This window comes from Melozone crissalis, unplaced genomic scaffold, assembly GCF_028551555.1.
Source record: "Melozone crissalis strain CALT ecotype California unplaced genomic scaffold, PUWL_Pcris_2 ptg000027l_1, whole genome shotgun sequence".
NCBI lineage: Eukaryota > Metazoa > Chordata > Aves > Passeriformes > Passerellidae > Melozone > Melozone crissalis.
Genome location: NW_026535805.1, coordinates 39,347,373 through 39,365,316, shown reverse-complemented (window position 1 = coordinate 39,365,316; position 17,944 = coordinate 39,347,373). Strand labels below are relative to the sequence as shown.

Here is a 17,944-nt window from a genome sequence, read left to right as displayed (position 1 = left end):
GGTTTATTGGTGGGGGATGGGGTGGAAAGAGCAATTATCGGCATGTGAATAACGCGTGGATTAGAAAAAGGGGAAATATGAATTGAGTCAAATATTTTTTCTTATCTTTAGCTCCCTGCACTTTTGAGCTCTTTCCAGCTCAGCAGGACTTTTAGCTAGATCAGATGTTACCTCAGAGACCCATAAAAGTTCTACAGCCCAGAAAAAGCTCCATAAAATAAGTAAAACCTCCCAGTGTGAAGTTCTGCCTCCCTCCCTCAGCAATTAACTCTTCTTCCTCCCACTTTCATAGAAGTTGGCTTTCCATACACTGGATACCAGGTTTTCCGCTACTTCATTTTCACAGCAACCTCCAGGGAAAAACAATGGATTTTTCACCATCCCATCCTTGGGCTGTCTTCTCATCTCCAAATCTTTCCTGGGACAGCTTCAGTCTGCTATTGGCCTGTCCCAATTTTATTGGCCATTGAAGGGCACTCAAATCTCCTTGCTTTCAACTGTTCCTCCTGTGGGAATATGTGTTAACCATACCTAAATATCTTCCTCTTTCTTACTACCATCTGTGCTATCAGCTTAGAGAGAAACTCTCTGGCCACTGGAAGCAGAATTCTAGTGAAGGTCTTGGCATTGGGCAGCTCTTCTGTCTTGTGTCAGGCACATGGAGAGGTTACAGTAAAACAAAGTCCATTGGTCTCGGGTAACTCCCACATCTCCCTGACACACAACCCCAGCACCGCCCTAGCTCACATCTCTCCTGCTCTGTTAATGGCAGACCTCCAGAAGGTCTTTTTTAACACCCACATTCACCTTCTTAATTTTTTTTGTGCCCCTTTTATTTTCTGGAGGATGAGGAAGCATTTTTACCCTCCATTTCCTTTTCCTGCAGCTCTAGATTATAGTTACTTACTGTCTGAGCATGTTTGCTCAGAAACTCTGGAAGCACAGTGCAGTTTGTTTCAAAGACCATTTGCAAGTGGAAAATATCAAATGTTGGTAGTGGTGCCAACATTTATTATATGGAGTTTCCCCTGTAGCTGGTTCCTATGAAGTATTCATCATAGAGCATTGAAAAAAGCATGTGATTGATTGACTGGCTGTTCTCAGGAACAGTAGTCTGTTCTGTAGCTGGCTCCCAGCCCCTTGACAGCTGGCTAGCTTCTGCTGGCTTCACAGGGACAAACTGGATAAGCAAATTCATGTGTCTGAATGTGGCTACTCAAGCTTTGTACAAAAAGCTGACAGCTCTGGAATACAAGTCTAAGCAAGTAGGACATATTCAGATGTGGATGCACCATTCTTTGAGCTCTTCCTGGAATTCAAGAGTGGGTTAAGCTGTCCATGTCAACACAGACATCAACTAGACCATCCACACATCAAAGGGGAGCCAAATGTAAACCTGGGATTGCTCTGTTGGCTTCTTGGTGGGTCCATTTCCTACCTAAGTGCAAGAACTGCAATTTATCTGAGGGTTGCCTGTTTCTGTCAAACCATGCCTGTATATTCTGGTGTGCATTATTTCCCATTAGATCTATTCAGATCTTGAAGGAGAACCACTTCCCAGTTCAACATCATAAAACACAAAGCAACATAACAGTAGCCAAATAAACAGTTCTCACAAAATAGGGACACACAGCAATAGTATGCATGAAGAGAAAGCCACATTAGCTGTGTGACTAAAACAGATGCCTAGAATCAGTCAGGAAGGGGGGAAATGGCAAACAGACCCTATGTGGCACTGTACATTCTTTTTCAAATATTAATTTCTCTTCAGTCACTTTCTGGCCTCAAAGTAAAGACCCTCTCGGGTGAAGATCAACAGAGGCATCTCTGCTGACCCACAGTGGGAGTTTGTGGTCAGAGCTGCCCTGCTCTCCTGCCAGCACATGGAGGCAGAAACTACAACATGAGACCGAACAAAAACATTCTATTTATTGCATCTGTAAACAGTTGTCCAGTTTTATATACCATTTTAAATTCAAGATCTCTAAATGTTCTTCTATGGAGGCTGACAACTGAAATGTAACTATAACTTGTCCCCAGGCCAGTAATAAGTCAATGAACTACTTATTAATGACCCTTTTTAAATAGGAAACCTCAGCTTTTCAGAAGGCAGATTTTGAATTTTCAAGAAGTGAAAAGGTCTTCTACTGCAATATAGGAAAGGAGGTTTAGGGGGTTTAAAGGAAGGGAATTAATCATCTGGTCTGAAGCCTCCAGCTCCAGACTGTCTCCTTGCAGCTGTTGGCAGCTGGCTAACCCACACCCTGATGGCCCAAATGAAGGAGGAAGTTGCAATTCCAGCTGTTAGTTGAGACCTTGGAAAGGACTACAGACCCGTGTGTGTGAAATGTGTGGAGTCTGTACCAAAATGCCTTTTTACAAAGTTTTTTCAGGCTCAGTGACAACAACAGAAACAAAAGCTTGCAGAAAAGATGCAAGATTGAAAACAAGACCCCATACTGAGGGTCTTTTCCTATAAATGGGCTCCCTAAACAATGCACAAGTCTCTACGGAGCAGTGAAACTCAGAAACCCATGACCAGATTTTGTTCCATGCTGAGAGATCCCCAGGATATCTGAGGTCCAGTCCTGTGAAGCATCAGGAGTCAGCGAGGATTCCAAAGAGTCCCTTTTACACTTCCGTAATTGCATGAAGCAGCGTTAAGACAAGGATAATATTTATCAGGGGGTTTTCTTGTAGAGGAAAACCCTCAGACATTGTTCCATTGACATTCTTGCAATCTCCTTTCCTGTTGTTCTTTGGCAGACTGAGAACCAAGAGGATAAAATCAGCATTGGTTTGGTGCACTGCTACTGAATGAAATGCAAAGTGTTTAACATAAGGAGACCTCAGGCTCAGTTGCATGCAAGGGATGAACAAGGGAGACTTGGCAAAGTCAGCAAAAAACCCCAGAGGGCACCAGGCCCAAGAATCATTGTACTAATTCTTGCCTCTTTTTCTGTTTGGAAAACAAATGTGTTGGTTTTGATGTGGCTGGTGGAAGAGAACAGCTATAGAAAAGTGAATGCCCACAGATGCATGTTCATCTCCACAATAATGGAGCCAACAACCAAAGCCTTGAAGGGAGAGAGGCAAATTAGGCAATCTCACTTGTTTTACCAGCAGCTAAAAAATCACAACATTCTATGCTGTGTGGATATTAACCCACACCACAACATTTTTATCTGCCAAGTGACACATTACAGGATTATTTCAAGAAAAAAAATTTTCACAAGCCTGAAGCTCTTCTTTGGAGTTGTGAACTCTCAGGTGAACACAATGATTTGTAAAAATGAAAATTTGAATGATGAGAAAGGAAATCTGCAGTTATATACCAAGATGACAGGAACATCCCCCAGCTAGACACCTATCTTCAGCAGCTTGCTTTAAGCTACACAGCAAAGATCCCTGAACCAAGAACGTTTCCGCTGGCAGACTGTGGTCTGTCTCTTTCTGCAAAGGAAACCAAGGCCTGGGAATCTCAGAAGTTTGAGGGATCACAAAAAGTGCATCACATTTTGATCACTTAGCTTAATTAACCTCAAGCTGTTTGGAGTAACTGGCAGTACCAAGGGACATTCAGTCTCCTGAGAGTGCTGTAAAAGGTAAAACAGTGGAAGACTTCCAAATGTCTTCAGAATTTTCCAAGTTGTAAGCATCATAATTTTTCTAATATCCACTTAATCCACTTATTAGAAATATTAGCATATTGCTAGAACTCACTAAGAATTTGCTATATACCATGTGTTGCCATATTATATCCTTTAGTGTCATACATTTTTCTCTTCAGATGCAACTCAACTCTCATAAAACATTTTATCCCTATATCTTATATGCTGTCTCTGAAGCAACTCTGTTTTCAGTACAGATTACTCAAATGTCTTGTGATACATTGATTGATGTATAAAATATTATAATATACTACATAATAAATATAAGAATTCCCTAACTGTATGAAAAAATGTCGTGTCAGTTACTCTAAGCAACACAGCGATTTTCTGGTTTCTGAACCTTTGGTGTTTTAAGGAAAAACAATTCAAGCAGATTTCTCAGCACACAATTTCAGAACAATTTTCAGAAGAAAATTTCAAAAGGAAGAAACCAAAGCAGAGTTTTCTTTGTAATAAAAGATCTTAAAGCATGTTTCTAGTAGGGAAGCTGAAAATCCAGAAAAATAATGTAACCATAAAATGTAAAATAAGAACTGCAGCAGCAGTGAAGGTAACTGGGAAATGGTCAGCCCTGACCTAACCTAGACCATTTCTGTGCAAAAAGTAAGCAGTAAAACTAGGAATCACCAGTCTTCCCCTCAGAGGAAGATTCCCTGTCATCTTGAAAGTCATTCCATGTTTGTTGGCAGGATCAGTTTTGAGCCTCTGCAGACGGAGGACCAGCTGAGTACCTAGTAGGAGAGCAAAGGGGCTGCAGCATCACCACGGATGATCTGTGCAGGAGCCAGGCTGGTGCAGTACACTGGACAAGACCATCAGTGTGCAGTTTTGCAAGGTAATGTTTCAGAGCAGAAGAGTACCAAAAAACGAAGCGTAGATGTAACAATAACCCATAATGCTGCTTGAAATGAGTGGACAAATCCTCATTCTGGTTTGTTACTTCTCTGTTTTGTTCAGGTTGCACCGCCTAAAGCTGTTGTTGACAATACTATTAATTTTGTAGGTTTTGTTTTTTCTCACATTTAGGGAGAGGAGATTGTAATATACTCAGAACTTGGAACAATTTTCTCTTGTTTATTCACTGCTGATTAGCAACATAAACTAAATAGACCTCAGCTGACCTGTATTTACATACTCTGCTGATTCAGTAGAGAACAAAAAAATACAGAGTGTATCTGCTCTGGGCAGCCTCTCCTGTGTATGCTCTGCCTTTAGGCAGTTCTGTCTTTATGGGTCACCATGGCACAGGTTTGGGCTCTCACCCTGCCCTGCCCTGGGGGAAGGGACTCCCAGTATCTGCCCACAAATGTCTGTGGGGCTGCCAGGTGCAGCTGTGCAGATGGCCTCTGCCTTTCTCTGACTGTCCCTCTGCCTTTCTCAAGGTTGTCCCAGCCAAAGAGCAGGCAGGGCAGCTGCAACACTCTGAGGAGCCATTTCAAGCAGCTCCTTCCCTGCCCTCCAAAGCTGATTGATGAATACTGACCTTCCAAGGCAACCCAAAATGATCCTCATCACCCAGTGTGGTGGCACGTGTAGTGTGGGAGAAGGTGACTCACTGGTGGCTGGCTCCAGCTCATGGGCTTGCCCCAAGCAAGACCTGCAATGCAGGCACTCCTGCTCGGTGGGGATACCCACGGGCAGCACAAGGAGGAGAGGTTCTGCAGCCTGGACCAGGCAAGACAGGGGCCAGCATGAAGGCAAAGATGTTGGGTGAGGTGGAGGAGCAGAGAAGATCTGACCGCAGGCCCTCTCCTGTGTTTTATTGCCTCTGTTTTATTCCCTCATGATACTAATGACCAGAGGGAAGGGGGAAATGCTGCTACATTTGTTTTGGAGTTCATGGCATTAACACCTGCTGTGTTTATGCAGGGGAGAAATGCATGGGCAAGGCAGGTTAAACATCTTCTAGCAGGCATTGAGTGGGACAATACAGATCACGCCCAGGGGTGCCAGGGAGGAACAATAATCTCTGAGTGAATTTGTGAAATATTTTTGGATATAGCTTAGATCATACTTGCAAGACATAGTGCTTCAAGAAAGACACTCAGCTCCAAGAAAGAATCTCCAATTACCAAAGGGAGAAAGTAAAGGAAAGGGGAAAATAGAGGTAAATTGTAGACAATCAACAAAAGCTTCTGGGATTTTATCAGCAGTTTAAACAAACTCAGCCCATATTTTTAATGATGAAGAAGACCTTCACATAACAAAGACCTTCGGAAGGATGGAAGTGTGGAAAGAAATTAGGTAGGCAGAAACACTATTGCTATTACATTCAAGAAGACTTTGAAAGTCCCCTGGAAACAGTCAGTAATGCTTTCATTCCTACTGCAAGGTAAACTGGTTCTTGTTGCCCACAGTACTCCTGAGAAAATCACACTGCATGCAACAAGCTTAGGAAAATAATCACCAGTGAAGGCCCAGGATCACAGTGTTTTTGTGCTAGTTTCAACTTCAAACCTTCCAAAGCTTCAGACACAGCAGGCTGCAAGTTTTGTCTTGTGAGGAATGGACTTCTTCCTGAAGGTTCTCTCTAAGAGACCTGAGAATAGACTTCACTGCTCCTGAACCAAAACTGTGCCTTCATTAAAAGAATTTTCTCACAATGTGCGTGAAATTATGAATGAACACAGAATAGAATCACAGAATATGCTGAGTTGGAAGGGACCCATGAGGATCATTGAAACCAGCTCCTGGCCCTGCACAGGACACCCCCAAGAGTCACACCCTGTGCTTGACAGCAGTGTCCAAACACTTCTTGAACTCTGTCAGGCTGGTGCTGTCACCACTTCCCTGGGGAGCCGGTTCCAGTGCCCAAGCACCCTCTGGGTGAAAAGATATTTTCCCTGATATCCAAACTAAACCTCCATTCCTCTGCCCCTCCACTCATCCCCCGCAGCACAGACCTGCTCTAAGTCCTGGCCAAACAGTGTCTCCTGCCCTCCAGAGGCCTTCTGCAAACCATGAGGGTATTGCCCACAGTCATGGGTGACCTGATCCTCAGGCTCAATTGAGAGCTTCTACAAGTCACATCTGGAACACTTGTGCAGGAACTACTTGCAATAAGAAACCAAAGTCAGAAATTCTTCATGGGAGTCTAGGAGACCACACCCCTTCCCTGCTTTTGCCCTTAGGGCTTCCCTCACTTCCTCACAAAATAATCTTCCAACTTCCATTTAGGAACAGGAAGACTTCTGATATAACTAAAGGCTGGGAGACCTGTGATTTTTTAGTCTGAAGAAGAGAAAGCACAGTGGAATCATATCCCTCATGTGATGGAGCCAGGCTCTTCCCAGTCACATCCAGTCACAGACAAAAATCAATGGGCACAAGCTCAAATACAGGAAAGTTAATTTAAACAAAAGAAAATTACTTTTTATTGTGGGATAGTGGTTAAACACTGACCCGGGCTGCAGAGAAACTGTGGAGTTTACATCATCAGAGGTCTTTAAAATGCAAGAGGATGTGGTCTTGCTATAGCTAATCTGGCTTTCAGCAGAACTGGACTAGGTGTTTCTCAATGGTCCCTTCCCACCTAGGCCATTCTGTGAATTTATGATTATTTTTGTCCAATAAATAAAACCACTGTGGAAAATGTGTGGAGACTGAACTTTGCTTTTTGTGAAATTTTCGTTCTTGTTTTGTCTGGCTGCATAATAGAGTAGTTGGTATCACTCATAGACTTGTATTCTCCAGATTGGAGGAAGCTTTGAAAATCAGATCCAAACACTTGAACCTCAAAGCAAGGCCAGCATCAAAGTTAGATCAGGTGACTCATGGCCCTGTCCAGGCCAGTCATGAGCACCTTCAGGGATGGAGTTTTCCCTGCCTCTCTGGGCTGCTGTCCCTGTACTTGATATGTTTGATGATACACACATTTTCTTAATATTTCTTAGATTTCTCATGTTGCAGTCTGTGTCCATTGCCCTTCAGCCTTTCGGTGTGTGTATGACTCACAAATTTGTGGGTCCATTTTCTTTATGATTCCATTAGGCCATTTGAGATATCAAATCACTGCCAGTCAAGCCTTCCCTTCCCAAGTCTGAACAAACCCAGTGCTCAGCCTTTCCCTGTATGTACTGTGCCCTAACCATCACAGTCATTCTCTCATTGATGTCTTCCAGCTGGCCTTGTTCAGGAGGGCAGAAGATACTCCATGTGCAGGCTCTCCTCTGCTGAGGAGAGAATTACATCCCTGAGCCCTCTGGCTGTGTCCTTCCTCATGCAGCTCCGTCTGTGGCTCAGCTTCACTAACACAAATACGTGCTCCCTTGGCATGGGACACATGGAGGTTCTCCAGCTCTTTTGCTGGTCAGGCCAATGTTTGGAGCTGGGTGACACTGCCACTGTGACACAACTGGCCCTGAGGAGTTATGGCAACTGATGGTACCTGAGGACCTGGCCCTCAGGCTGTTGCCTTTGACACTTGACTCTGGTGCTGACATCAGGATTTTTGCATTCAGCTACAATACCGGTGTTATTCTCTGCGAGTGCTCATTCTCACCAGGCTCATGCATTTCACTGACTGCTGTGATGCAGTTGGCAGAGTGATGGGGCAGGAGTCCTGTGGGAGTGCTCCCTGCTTTATGGGTCACACAAGCATGATGAGAAAGAGAGCAGCAGTACAAGGCAAGGCTTTGTTTTCAAATGTTAGCGGCTAAGGGCCCTCAGGCAGGCTGGCAGGGCTCTTTGGATGGGACTTTAAACATCCATGGATGCCAGTTTTGCCTTAGGAAGCAGAGCTGGGTTACTGCCACACTGACCTCACTCCCTTCTGCATTTTCCTCTTTCTCTTCTGACAGAGGAAGACAGCTCTTCACTTGAATAGCATCTATCTGCCTGGTAAGAAAAGAGGACATGGGTTCTGCAGACAGAAAACTGTATAGTTCCTCATAGAGAGGAACTGCAACGATCACTTCACATTGCTCAGAGGGTTGGGTTACCTCCCACAAAGGCCTTCTATTATCTTTCCAAGTGACACTCAGGGCTTCCTTCATCACCAAAGAGGTTCTCTGTTCACATGCTGGGTCCACATGCAGGGCTTTGGCTGCCCCTGAGAACCCTTGGCGTTTGTCACATGTTGGCAATTGTTTCTGCTGCCTTTGAGGCAGAAATCCCAATTCTCACAAAAATATGGTACAGTGATCAGAGATTTGCATCTGGAACTGACCAGGGCAGACAATGCTTTGAGCAGCTTGCTTGTCTTTTCCTCCCCACCCCTTCCTCTGTTGTGTTTTTATCCCTTTCTCTTCAGCTCTGTACAATTCCCCACTAGGCAGGGCCCTGGCATCCCTCCACCCCTGAGAGACTTGGACCGGAGGCAATGCAGGCCTAAGCTGTGTGAATTTTCTCTCTGTGGGGATCCTCCTCCTCCATCCTGTTCCCTCAAGGTCACTTAGACAAGAAAGAGGGGTGATGCAACACCCCTCAGAGCCTCTGAAGGGACATGGCATTCTCTGAGCTGGCGCCAAGAGCTTGAAAACCAGATGCAGATGTGGTGTTGCCAGTAAGAGGGGCATGGGAGGAGAGCTGAGAGAGGAAAAGACGCATTTCTGTCCCATTAGCAGTACCCAAAGTTGTTTGACTCTCCCTGATATGCAGAGCAGGCACAAAGCTGTACAGCTGCTTCAATTGAGAGGCAGTTTACCTCCCAAGGGGGTGTGCTGCTTCTTCTGTGCTGGCACGGCAGGACCAGCGCACCATGGGGACAGCAGGGAAGTAGGGAAGGAAAGGGGAGGGCTGCCCATTGTTCAGGACACTGACAGGGCCTTGGAGAGAGGATGTGGATTGGGACATGGCTTTCCTGACCTAAGCTTTTAGTCACCTCTGTAATCCCCCCACCTCTTAGATGAGCAAAGAGCAAGATCAGTATAATCTCCTCAAGAAACTACCTAGTATCATGATAATATGTTTACCCTACACACAGGGCAAAGGATGCAGATGTGTCAATCAGATCACATCGTACAGCACAGAGGACTTATCCAGACCTCAAAGTGAAGGCAGCAGACGGTGTACCATTGTGCTTCATGTATTTCCCTGCTGTGCCCTACTGCTGACTCTGCCCTGGCTGGTTTAGCCTCAGAGAAGATCTATATAGGAGGAGAAGAGTGCCAACCCCAGCACCGGCCAGTTTCTCCTCAGCTGAGGCTGCAGAAAAAAACACAGTCTCAGATCTTCACCCCTAGTGACATCTCTGAACGGGACTGTCCCAACCCTTCATTCCAGCAGGGAATGAAGGAACTGTGTCTCTTCAGATGAACAAATCAGAATTTACCTGTGTTCTCTGAAGGTACAATGCAGTTCCTCTGCAAAACTGCTCTCTGGACAGTCATCCCAGCCTGTATTGCTACAAGGACCAACATGAGGGACTTTTCACTTCCCTTTGCTGAACTTCAGGAGTTTCCTGACATCTCATTTCTCCAGCCCATAGAAGTTCCTCTTTTGAGTAGCTCTGTGTACAGAAACAACTCTCCAGCTCCAGTTTAGTATCAGTGGCAAACTTGCTGGTGGTGCACTGCATCCATGCACTCCATCCCATGGTCCAGGTCATTAGACTGTACTGGACCCAGTACTGGCCCCTGGGGGTGGTGCTTGCAACCAGCTGTCATTTGGACTTTGTGCTATTTCTGAGCAAAACCTTTTGAGCCTCAGAACATAGTTAACTTCATAGCCACCTTAAAGACCAACTCTCCAAGCCATATTCCACCAGTTTCTCTACAAGCAGAGAGTGGGAGACTATGCCAAGTGTTTTCTGGGAGCCAACGACATTCCCTTTTTTCCCCTGTGCATGGCAGCAGTCATTTCAATGAAGACAATAATCAGTCAGGCATGATTTGCCCTTGGTAACTCCACACTAGCTGCTAACCATCTTCTAAAGAGAACAACACATTCACATGCTCCCAGTCCCTTACACAAAGTTGACACTTAGTCCTGTCCCAAGGAGACTTTTTGAAAGCTAACAATTTTTCACATAGATTACTTGACACAGATGACCAGAAAGGATGAAATAGAAATTGAACCATGTATCATAGGTTTATTAGGGAAAAAAGTTATACTTCAAGATCATATATTTGGCACTGTACTGAAGCCAAAATATGTGAGCAAAAGTAAAATGTCAAAACCCAAATTACCATGAAAAAGAAAATGCTCTTTTAACCACTTTAATTCCCTTTTTTGCCCCCATGCAATTTAAAATAACTACAGGAAGCAACTCAAGAGGTGTTAGATCTACACTACATATAAGCTAGAACAAGAGTGAAAGATGGACCAGAGACTGGATCTGTCCCCCTGGTTAGATTGGATCTGCTACTCTCCCAGGATGCCAGAACAGGTGAGTCTTACTAACATGAGCAAAAGTTCTTGAGAGGTTACCATGAAACATTATTGTAAGCTTCCAAATTCCTCCCAAAAATAATCATTACACCTTTCATTCATGTCACTTTCTGCTTTCTGGTCTGCTTGGAAGAGATGTTGGTAGTATTTAAAAAGAAGTGTATCCCAATTTGTCACCATGGTCAGATGAGCTTCCAGCTAGTTGACTCCTGTATAGGTGGCTTGGGGTTCTTTTTGGAGAGCAAATAAGTTAAAAGCAGTTTCTAATTTCCAAATTACTCATCCTATGCCTCTGCACAATAACATGAAAGATTCTGACAAGGAACAAGGAATAAATAACCTACAAAATAAGATGAGAATGGATTGAAGGTAGTTGCACTAAAACTTTTAAATAGTAAAGTATAGAAAGCTTAACTGATGCTGATGAACTGCTGTATGTGTTTTTACTGGACTATACAGTGCCACTCTAACACAGATAGAGGAGTAGAAACCCATTTGAATATCCAGTCCAAAGGCTTCCAAGGAAGTGGGACACAGGTCTTAATCAATAATTCAAATGCGACATTAACAGTACTCACAAGAAGAATACAGCTATTTCCTCAGTTAATATATTGTGCATAGTGATATTTCAAAGAATTAACAGCACCTTTTGCATAAAAATTCCAAACATATTTATCTAGTGAACAAGAAGATCTCAGCATCTCTAAGAAGTATTTCTGCAGATGTACAGTACTGTATTTATATAGATATAGATACAGATATATCTCAAAGTGAATTTACACTGTGACCTGGTGATTAGTCCAGCAGTGGATGAGCCCACAGGGTAAGTCTTCAGGAGAATATACTGCCTTTGGTGGGTGGCCAGTTACATGGCATGATTGCATAGGGGAGCCCCATCGGGCAGCAAAAGACAGTTTAGCATCCCATTAAGCAAGCACAGCATGCTTAGGTCGTTCCTGTAAGATATAATAAACTTCCAAATTTTCATGGCTAATACAGTTCTAATTTTCACAGGTTGCACACATTGCAACCTTCTCTTTGTGCCTTAAAGACACAGAAGAGGAAGGAAAGAAGGAAACTTATATCCTATCCCTGCTTCCAAGCAGAAATCAAGTAGCACCACAGATTTAGGCTGGTAAAGGGTGTCCATGTTTGTCTTCATGGTGGTTTCTTGAGCAGCTGGTCTTCACTGGTTTGCCTCATTTATCTTTTTATTTTTCCTTTTCCAAATCAGTTGCTCACAGTCCTCTGGTAGAATTCGTTTGAAAAGCATGGTCTGCCTAAGACAGGCAAGCAGACTGCTACCATTTCCCTGGGATGGGCACACCACACTCATACCAGCCCACGTAGTAGTAGGGTGTTGTGTATCCAATGCGGCCAAAGGACACAGGCTCCTGCCGGTACTGCCGGTAATACCCTGTCGGGAGAAAAGCACCCATCTGTATTCCAGGACACAGGCACAGCAATTCAACAAAAGTAGCAGATGCAGTGAGACTCAATCCCACAGTGAAAATGAAAATTTATAAACTGTCTGGCAGGGAGTTGCATCAAAAGGGTATTGGCTAGCCCTGGTATTAGGCCAAGATCTTTCTTGAATGATCTAACTCTAGTCCTTCATATTTCTTGTAGCTTTGATTGGTTTTACTGCTCAAATTCTCTTTAACTATTGTGTAATGCTATGGTCTGCCAAAGAGCTTCTGCATTTCACTCCAAAAGGTGGGCATATTTCAGCTGTGTTTATGAAGTTTCTAAGTCAGTTTAAATACATGAAGGACTCTGAGGCAAAAAATACCATCAAATCACATTATCTCACAGGTCTTAAGAGACTATCAGCAAAAGTCTACTTTTTACACAACAAAAAGGTATCATTTCATGCAGTAAATACTGAGTTAAGCCCTCCCTTCCCCTTTTAATTCATCTGCAGAAAGAATGTGACTGCTTAAAGCATTAGAAGAGGTGCAGCATTCTTGTCCGCATAGCTCGTGCGTTGGAACATCTGAAACACCCCTGGCTTGTGCCAATAATAAAACTTCTGTGTGCTCTCTATCTCTTAGACCTAGTATATACACATCTGGATTAGTCATCTGTCTTCTGAGCTAAGAAGTGCAGTACTTCACCACGATATATAAATATCAATGACTATTTCAGTTTCTTCCTGGTAACAGCACCATGCAAAGAATATCAACACAGAATTTAACATGGAAACCACTAAAACTAACTGAATAATTTAAACCAACAGGGTTACTGAAAAGATTGGCTGACTTCTATGATTGGTTTCATTTTGGGAAGCAACCTGGTTGATGTGAGGTGAGCAATTTGCTCAGAGGAACTCCTTCAACGTAAGAATTTTCCCTCTGAGACAGGAGTCTACCAGGCCAGAATAAAAGTGCTGACCTTAAGTCACTAAACATACTCCTTTATGTTTTGCATTGAATGAACTAATAGAAATCATTCACAAAGGCTGTATTCGCAAAGATGTAGCTGGTCCCTTTAGGCACATGGAAGAGGTTTTGCATCTTGATTCAGTGAAGCAGGTCTTATGCATAAGAGAAAGGTTTCACAGACCTATACAATTATTTTTTGTTTCATTTTTGCATTTTATTGCTGCATAGTATTTGCATCATATGCTCCTTTCTGTCTCTGTCTCTCTCTCTCTCTCTGCACCCACATGTCCTCTGGGACTTGCAAAATCTGTTCTCAGCTGGGAGAGCTGGCAGCAGCTGTGGACAGAGCTCCACTCCCTGCTCTCCTCCTTACCCCCCAGTCCTACAGATGGGCTACCAGGTTCCTGGCCAGCATCCCACTCCCCCACTGCTGTACCTCGGATCGTGGGCAGGGCTTCAATGTATGACTGAGGTCCTGTTCTTCCATCCAGGTGTGAATCCACAAACTGGCAGTGGTCCTCACCCCTTCCCCAGCTATCCCCAATGCTGTAGAAGGTATCTGAAGAGTGATACAAGCAGATTAGTTAACTCAGCAATACTTATATCTGGGATACTTGTTACCACCAGGAAAGCAGGTGTGGAAGAAAGCAGGAAGAATGTTGCAGTGACACACACAGTATTACCAATGAACAAACAGTGACCGGAAAGAGGGAGCATGCTACCTTCACAGTATGGAAGCGGAAATTATGGAAAATAAATGGGTTACAGCTCAGTAAGGAGTAGTTCCCATTTTGTAAGTCCATGTGACAGGTGGAGAGAATTTCAACTGGATTAGTTGAAAAATATCATGTGAAAGTAAAAAACTATCAATATGTCAATACCATTAGTTTGACTTCAGTCTCAAATGAAAATTAAAAACTGTGGAGCTCTCTCAAACAGACAGGGTCCTTTATCTCTTATTATTCAAACACTGTATTGAAACTATACCAAGGCACTACAATAGTCATTAGCATAGTCTGGAAGGCCATTGAGATGATCCCATCACCCCAGCTCAATAATATGGAAAGTTATTTTCATTATCTCTCAGGCAATGCACCTGTATAAGAGCTACTGCTAATTCTTCTTGCAAGAAGGACTCTCACATAGTGGTCACACCATTCTGACACGTATGAAATGAATAAAACCAGAAGATGAAGAGACAATTAATCGTGTAGTAGGAAATCAATCTTGGTGCCTACCTTTCAGGTCATCACTGAGGTAAATTTTGTACCTTAAGGAATTGCAAAGAACCACTCCTACAAACTTGCGGTACCAAGTTCGTTTCACGTACTGCTTGCCAGTGCAGTCTGAGTAGGTGGGGTCATATTTAAAAGTGAATGGGATCCAGATAGGCTCACCCCCTTGGAGAAAAAAATTAATTCCACATTAGGGACAGACTTTAACACTTCAATCCAAGTTTTGCAGAGTTTAACATCTAATAATATGTTTCAGAAGACATGCTGCAACAGATTAACGCGTGACTTTTTTATATTCAGAAATAGTACTTTAAGAAAAAATATTATTAAAAATAAAGTTAGAGACTTTATTAAATCCCTCCTAGGCAGTAGACAAAAATAACTGTTAAAATTATTAAAATCTGATTTCATGTACTGAACCACAGCTTTAAGTAAACAGTCTTAATTGTTTCAGTAAGACTTCTTCTCTACCTAGTATTACACAATTTCTCTTCTTAGCACAGCCTGATTTTAGGTCCGACAAAGACTTGCCTTTTAAGATGGCAAAACATAACCCTTTTACAGAAGAGCAGATGTTAAGAACTCTGTGGTGAGCAATAGCCTGCTATTTTGTTTAAAAGATCATACCAAAAATGTACTTTTCTGTTTTGTTTTCGCAGACTACATCAAAACAGGTTAGTTTCCAATAATAGACAAGGGAGACCTTCCCTGTGGAACTCAAAGCACTGCTGCCTAAGATAAGACTGCTTAATTGTATTGCAAAAGAATAAATATTCCTACTGGTTTACCTAAATATTTGCTTTGTACTGCCAAGACAAAATAATTTATTTTGAAATTGCTGTTGTATTAATGTATACAGAATGATACAAAAAGCTTCCAATGTGACAATTGGTTTTTTTCTCTCTAGCTACAGCCCAAAGCTCTGTTTTCATTCTGCTATTTCTAGGTGGTTTACAAATGAGATTGGAAGTTTCTTCTGTTAGTCATTCTTCCTCTCACTGGGTGCATGGACCAAATCCTGCAAACCCTTGCATGTGAGGAGCAATCACTGATCAGCAATCCTCAGAGACTTCCGAGGACACAGAGAAACCAGGCTAGCAAGCACAATAAAACAAAGAAGGAATGGATGTACTGGACTCTGTTTTCATGAAAAGTGTGGTAAAAAATCCAGAACCAACCATTTTAGCTCCTTAGGAAAGCTAACAGAGCATAGTAACCATGAGGTCTTTTTTCCTGCATCTCTTCTAAGGGCACGTACTGGCTGGGGTTACACTGCCAATGTTCATGTCAGCAAGGTTAGCCCCAGCACCAGGAAATCAGATCTTCTGTTTATGGGCTGAACTAGCTTATTGCAAATTTGGAAATACAAAGCAATCTAAACTGCTTTGTGGCATATTATTCAGGTCAGTAATAAATCCTTGAATTTTTTAGCACTTATAAGGGCATGATGATTTGTACAGATGAGCACTAGAAGTAGAGAGAGAGAGAAACCTGATCCTGCTACTCAAGCTATGCTTAGGCAACTGAAGGACACAGATACTGAAGCAACATAGTTTGCTGCTATTTAACAAGCAATTAAAGCTGTTGTACCAGGGAAAAAGATGGGCAAAAATCAAGTGCTTCCTTGAACACATCTTTACAAGGTTTCTCTTCAGAAAATGGAATAAGAGATTCTAAGACAAAAAATGTTTTATGAATTAGTCCCATTTGTTACTACTTGTTCCCACTTAAAACTGTACCTAAAACTGCATGTTTAAATGTTTCTAATTCCTATATTAGAACTGTTTTGCACAGGCTTTATGCACTTCATGAATGAAACAACAGAGTAAGACTTACCAGGTGGCCTAACAATGAGGAGAGGATTGTCTAGAAGAAAAAAAAAACATAAAAAAATTAGTATTTTGTTCCAAACCTTGTTTTATAACATGAAACATACGGAGTCACTGATTGAACATTTTCAATAAGGTGCTTCATCCTGTGATGGCATTCTTTACTGAATATTCTCATCAGCTCAAGCCTTACACTTGCATTAGAAGAGCACTGAATTAGCAATCTCTGAATTGCAATTCTGAATTAGCAATTTCTTCTCTTCTTTCTAATCTGAATTAGCAATTTCTTTCTCTTATGACATATTCCATCACTGTAAGTATACCACGTGGCCTCGCATTTAGAAACTGGTTTTTGTAGTTGTGCCAGCTGCAAAGCCACCTTTGGCCATGACAAATGAAAGATCAGTGCTGCAAACAAAACTTTACATTTGGTGTATGTAATGTGTTAAAGCTCACAAGGGAGGTGATTTTGGATGGGAAAACTAGGCATTCAAGCCCATATGCTGGCAGCAGAAAAATGATCTGCAAGATACAGCACAGAATCATGAAATTGTTCAGGTTGGAAGAAGATCAGTGAGTCCACTGCCAGCCCAGCATTGCCAAGTTCTCCACTAAACCATGTCCCTCAGTGCCACATCTACACATTTTATAAATTCCTTCAGGGATGGTGACTCCGCCACTTCCCTGGGCAGCCTGTTCCAAAGCTTGACAGTCCTTCTATGGATGTGTTCCAGCACCTCAAAGTCTTCCTTGTAGTGAGGGGCCCAAAACTGAACACAGGACATGAGGTGGGACCTCACCAGTGCCAAGTGCAGGGCACAATCACTGTCCTGGTCCTGCTGGCCACACTATTGCTGATACAGGCCAGGATGCCGTTGACCTTCCTGGCCATCTGGGACAATGTCAAATATTTTCCTTGGATTAATATTTGAGCCTCTTATTCATTTAATGAAAATCTGAATATGTTATCCAGGACCATTGAATTATCTCACATTTCTGTCTCCCTTCTGTGATGATTTACTTCCACAGTTCTTAGTGGAGCTTCTGAAGTGAGCACTACAGAGGGAAGTCAAATGAGCAAGGGCAGAGACTGTGTAAACCCTATGCCACCAAAAGGGCAAAATTTGAAAGAAACAACAAGATCTTTCACTCAAGTAAAGACTGAAAAATTTGTTCTTTATTATTCAGTGGAGTCACTGGCCTCTGTCTCAATGGAAGTAGAAGAAGAAACAGGCAAAAATTAGCTCCTTTAACCTACTATTTTTAGAAGGGGGTGTTGCTCTTGAATGTACTATTAACCCTGTTAAAGAGCAGCATTCCTTGTCAAAAAAAAACCCAAAAAACCAGAGAACTTTGCCTGTCTGATGGAACTATCGCTTTCTGTATTTCTTCCAGAGACAACTGCTTCCAACTGTTTAGCTGTTCACAATTAGGAAACTAATTTACTAAATGTTTGGACAATCTATCAAAGACCTTAAACTTCCCATTGTTTCTGT

General features: G+C 42.7%; 1 protein-coding gene across 1 annotated transcript in view; it reads right to left on the bottom strand.

Annotated features, from left to right (window-relative positions):
• Positions 1-11,331: 11,331 nt before the first annotated feature.
• Positions 11,332-17,944, bottom strand: part of FNDC1 (fibronectin type III domain containing 1) — a 61,365-nt gene continuing 54,752 nt past the window's right edge. The window contains exons 17-20 of the mRNA XM_054279414.1: positions 16,456-16,485; positions 14,623-14,784; positions 13,821-13,943; positions 11,332-12,417 (exon numbers count right to left, since the gene is read on the bottom strand). Of these exons, the coding sequence (XP_054135389.1) occupies positions 12,302-12,417; positions 13,821-13,943; positions 14,623-14,784; positions 16,456-16,485 (431 nt within the window). The 3' untranslated portion in view covers positions 11,332-12,301. The remainder of the gene's footprint in view (positions 12,418-13,820; positions 13,944-14,622; positions 14,785-16,455; positions 16,486-17,944) is intronic.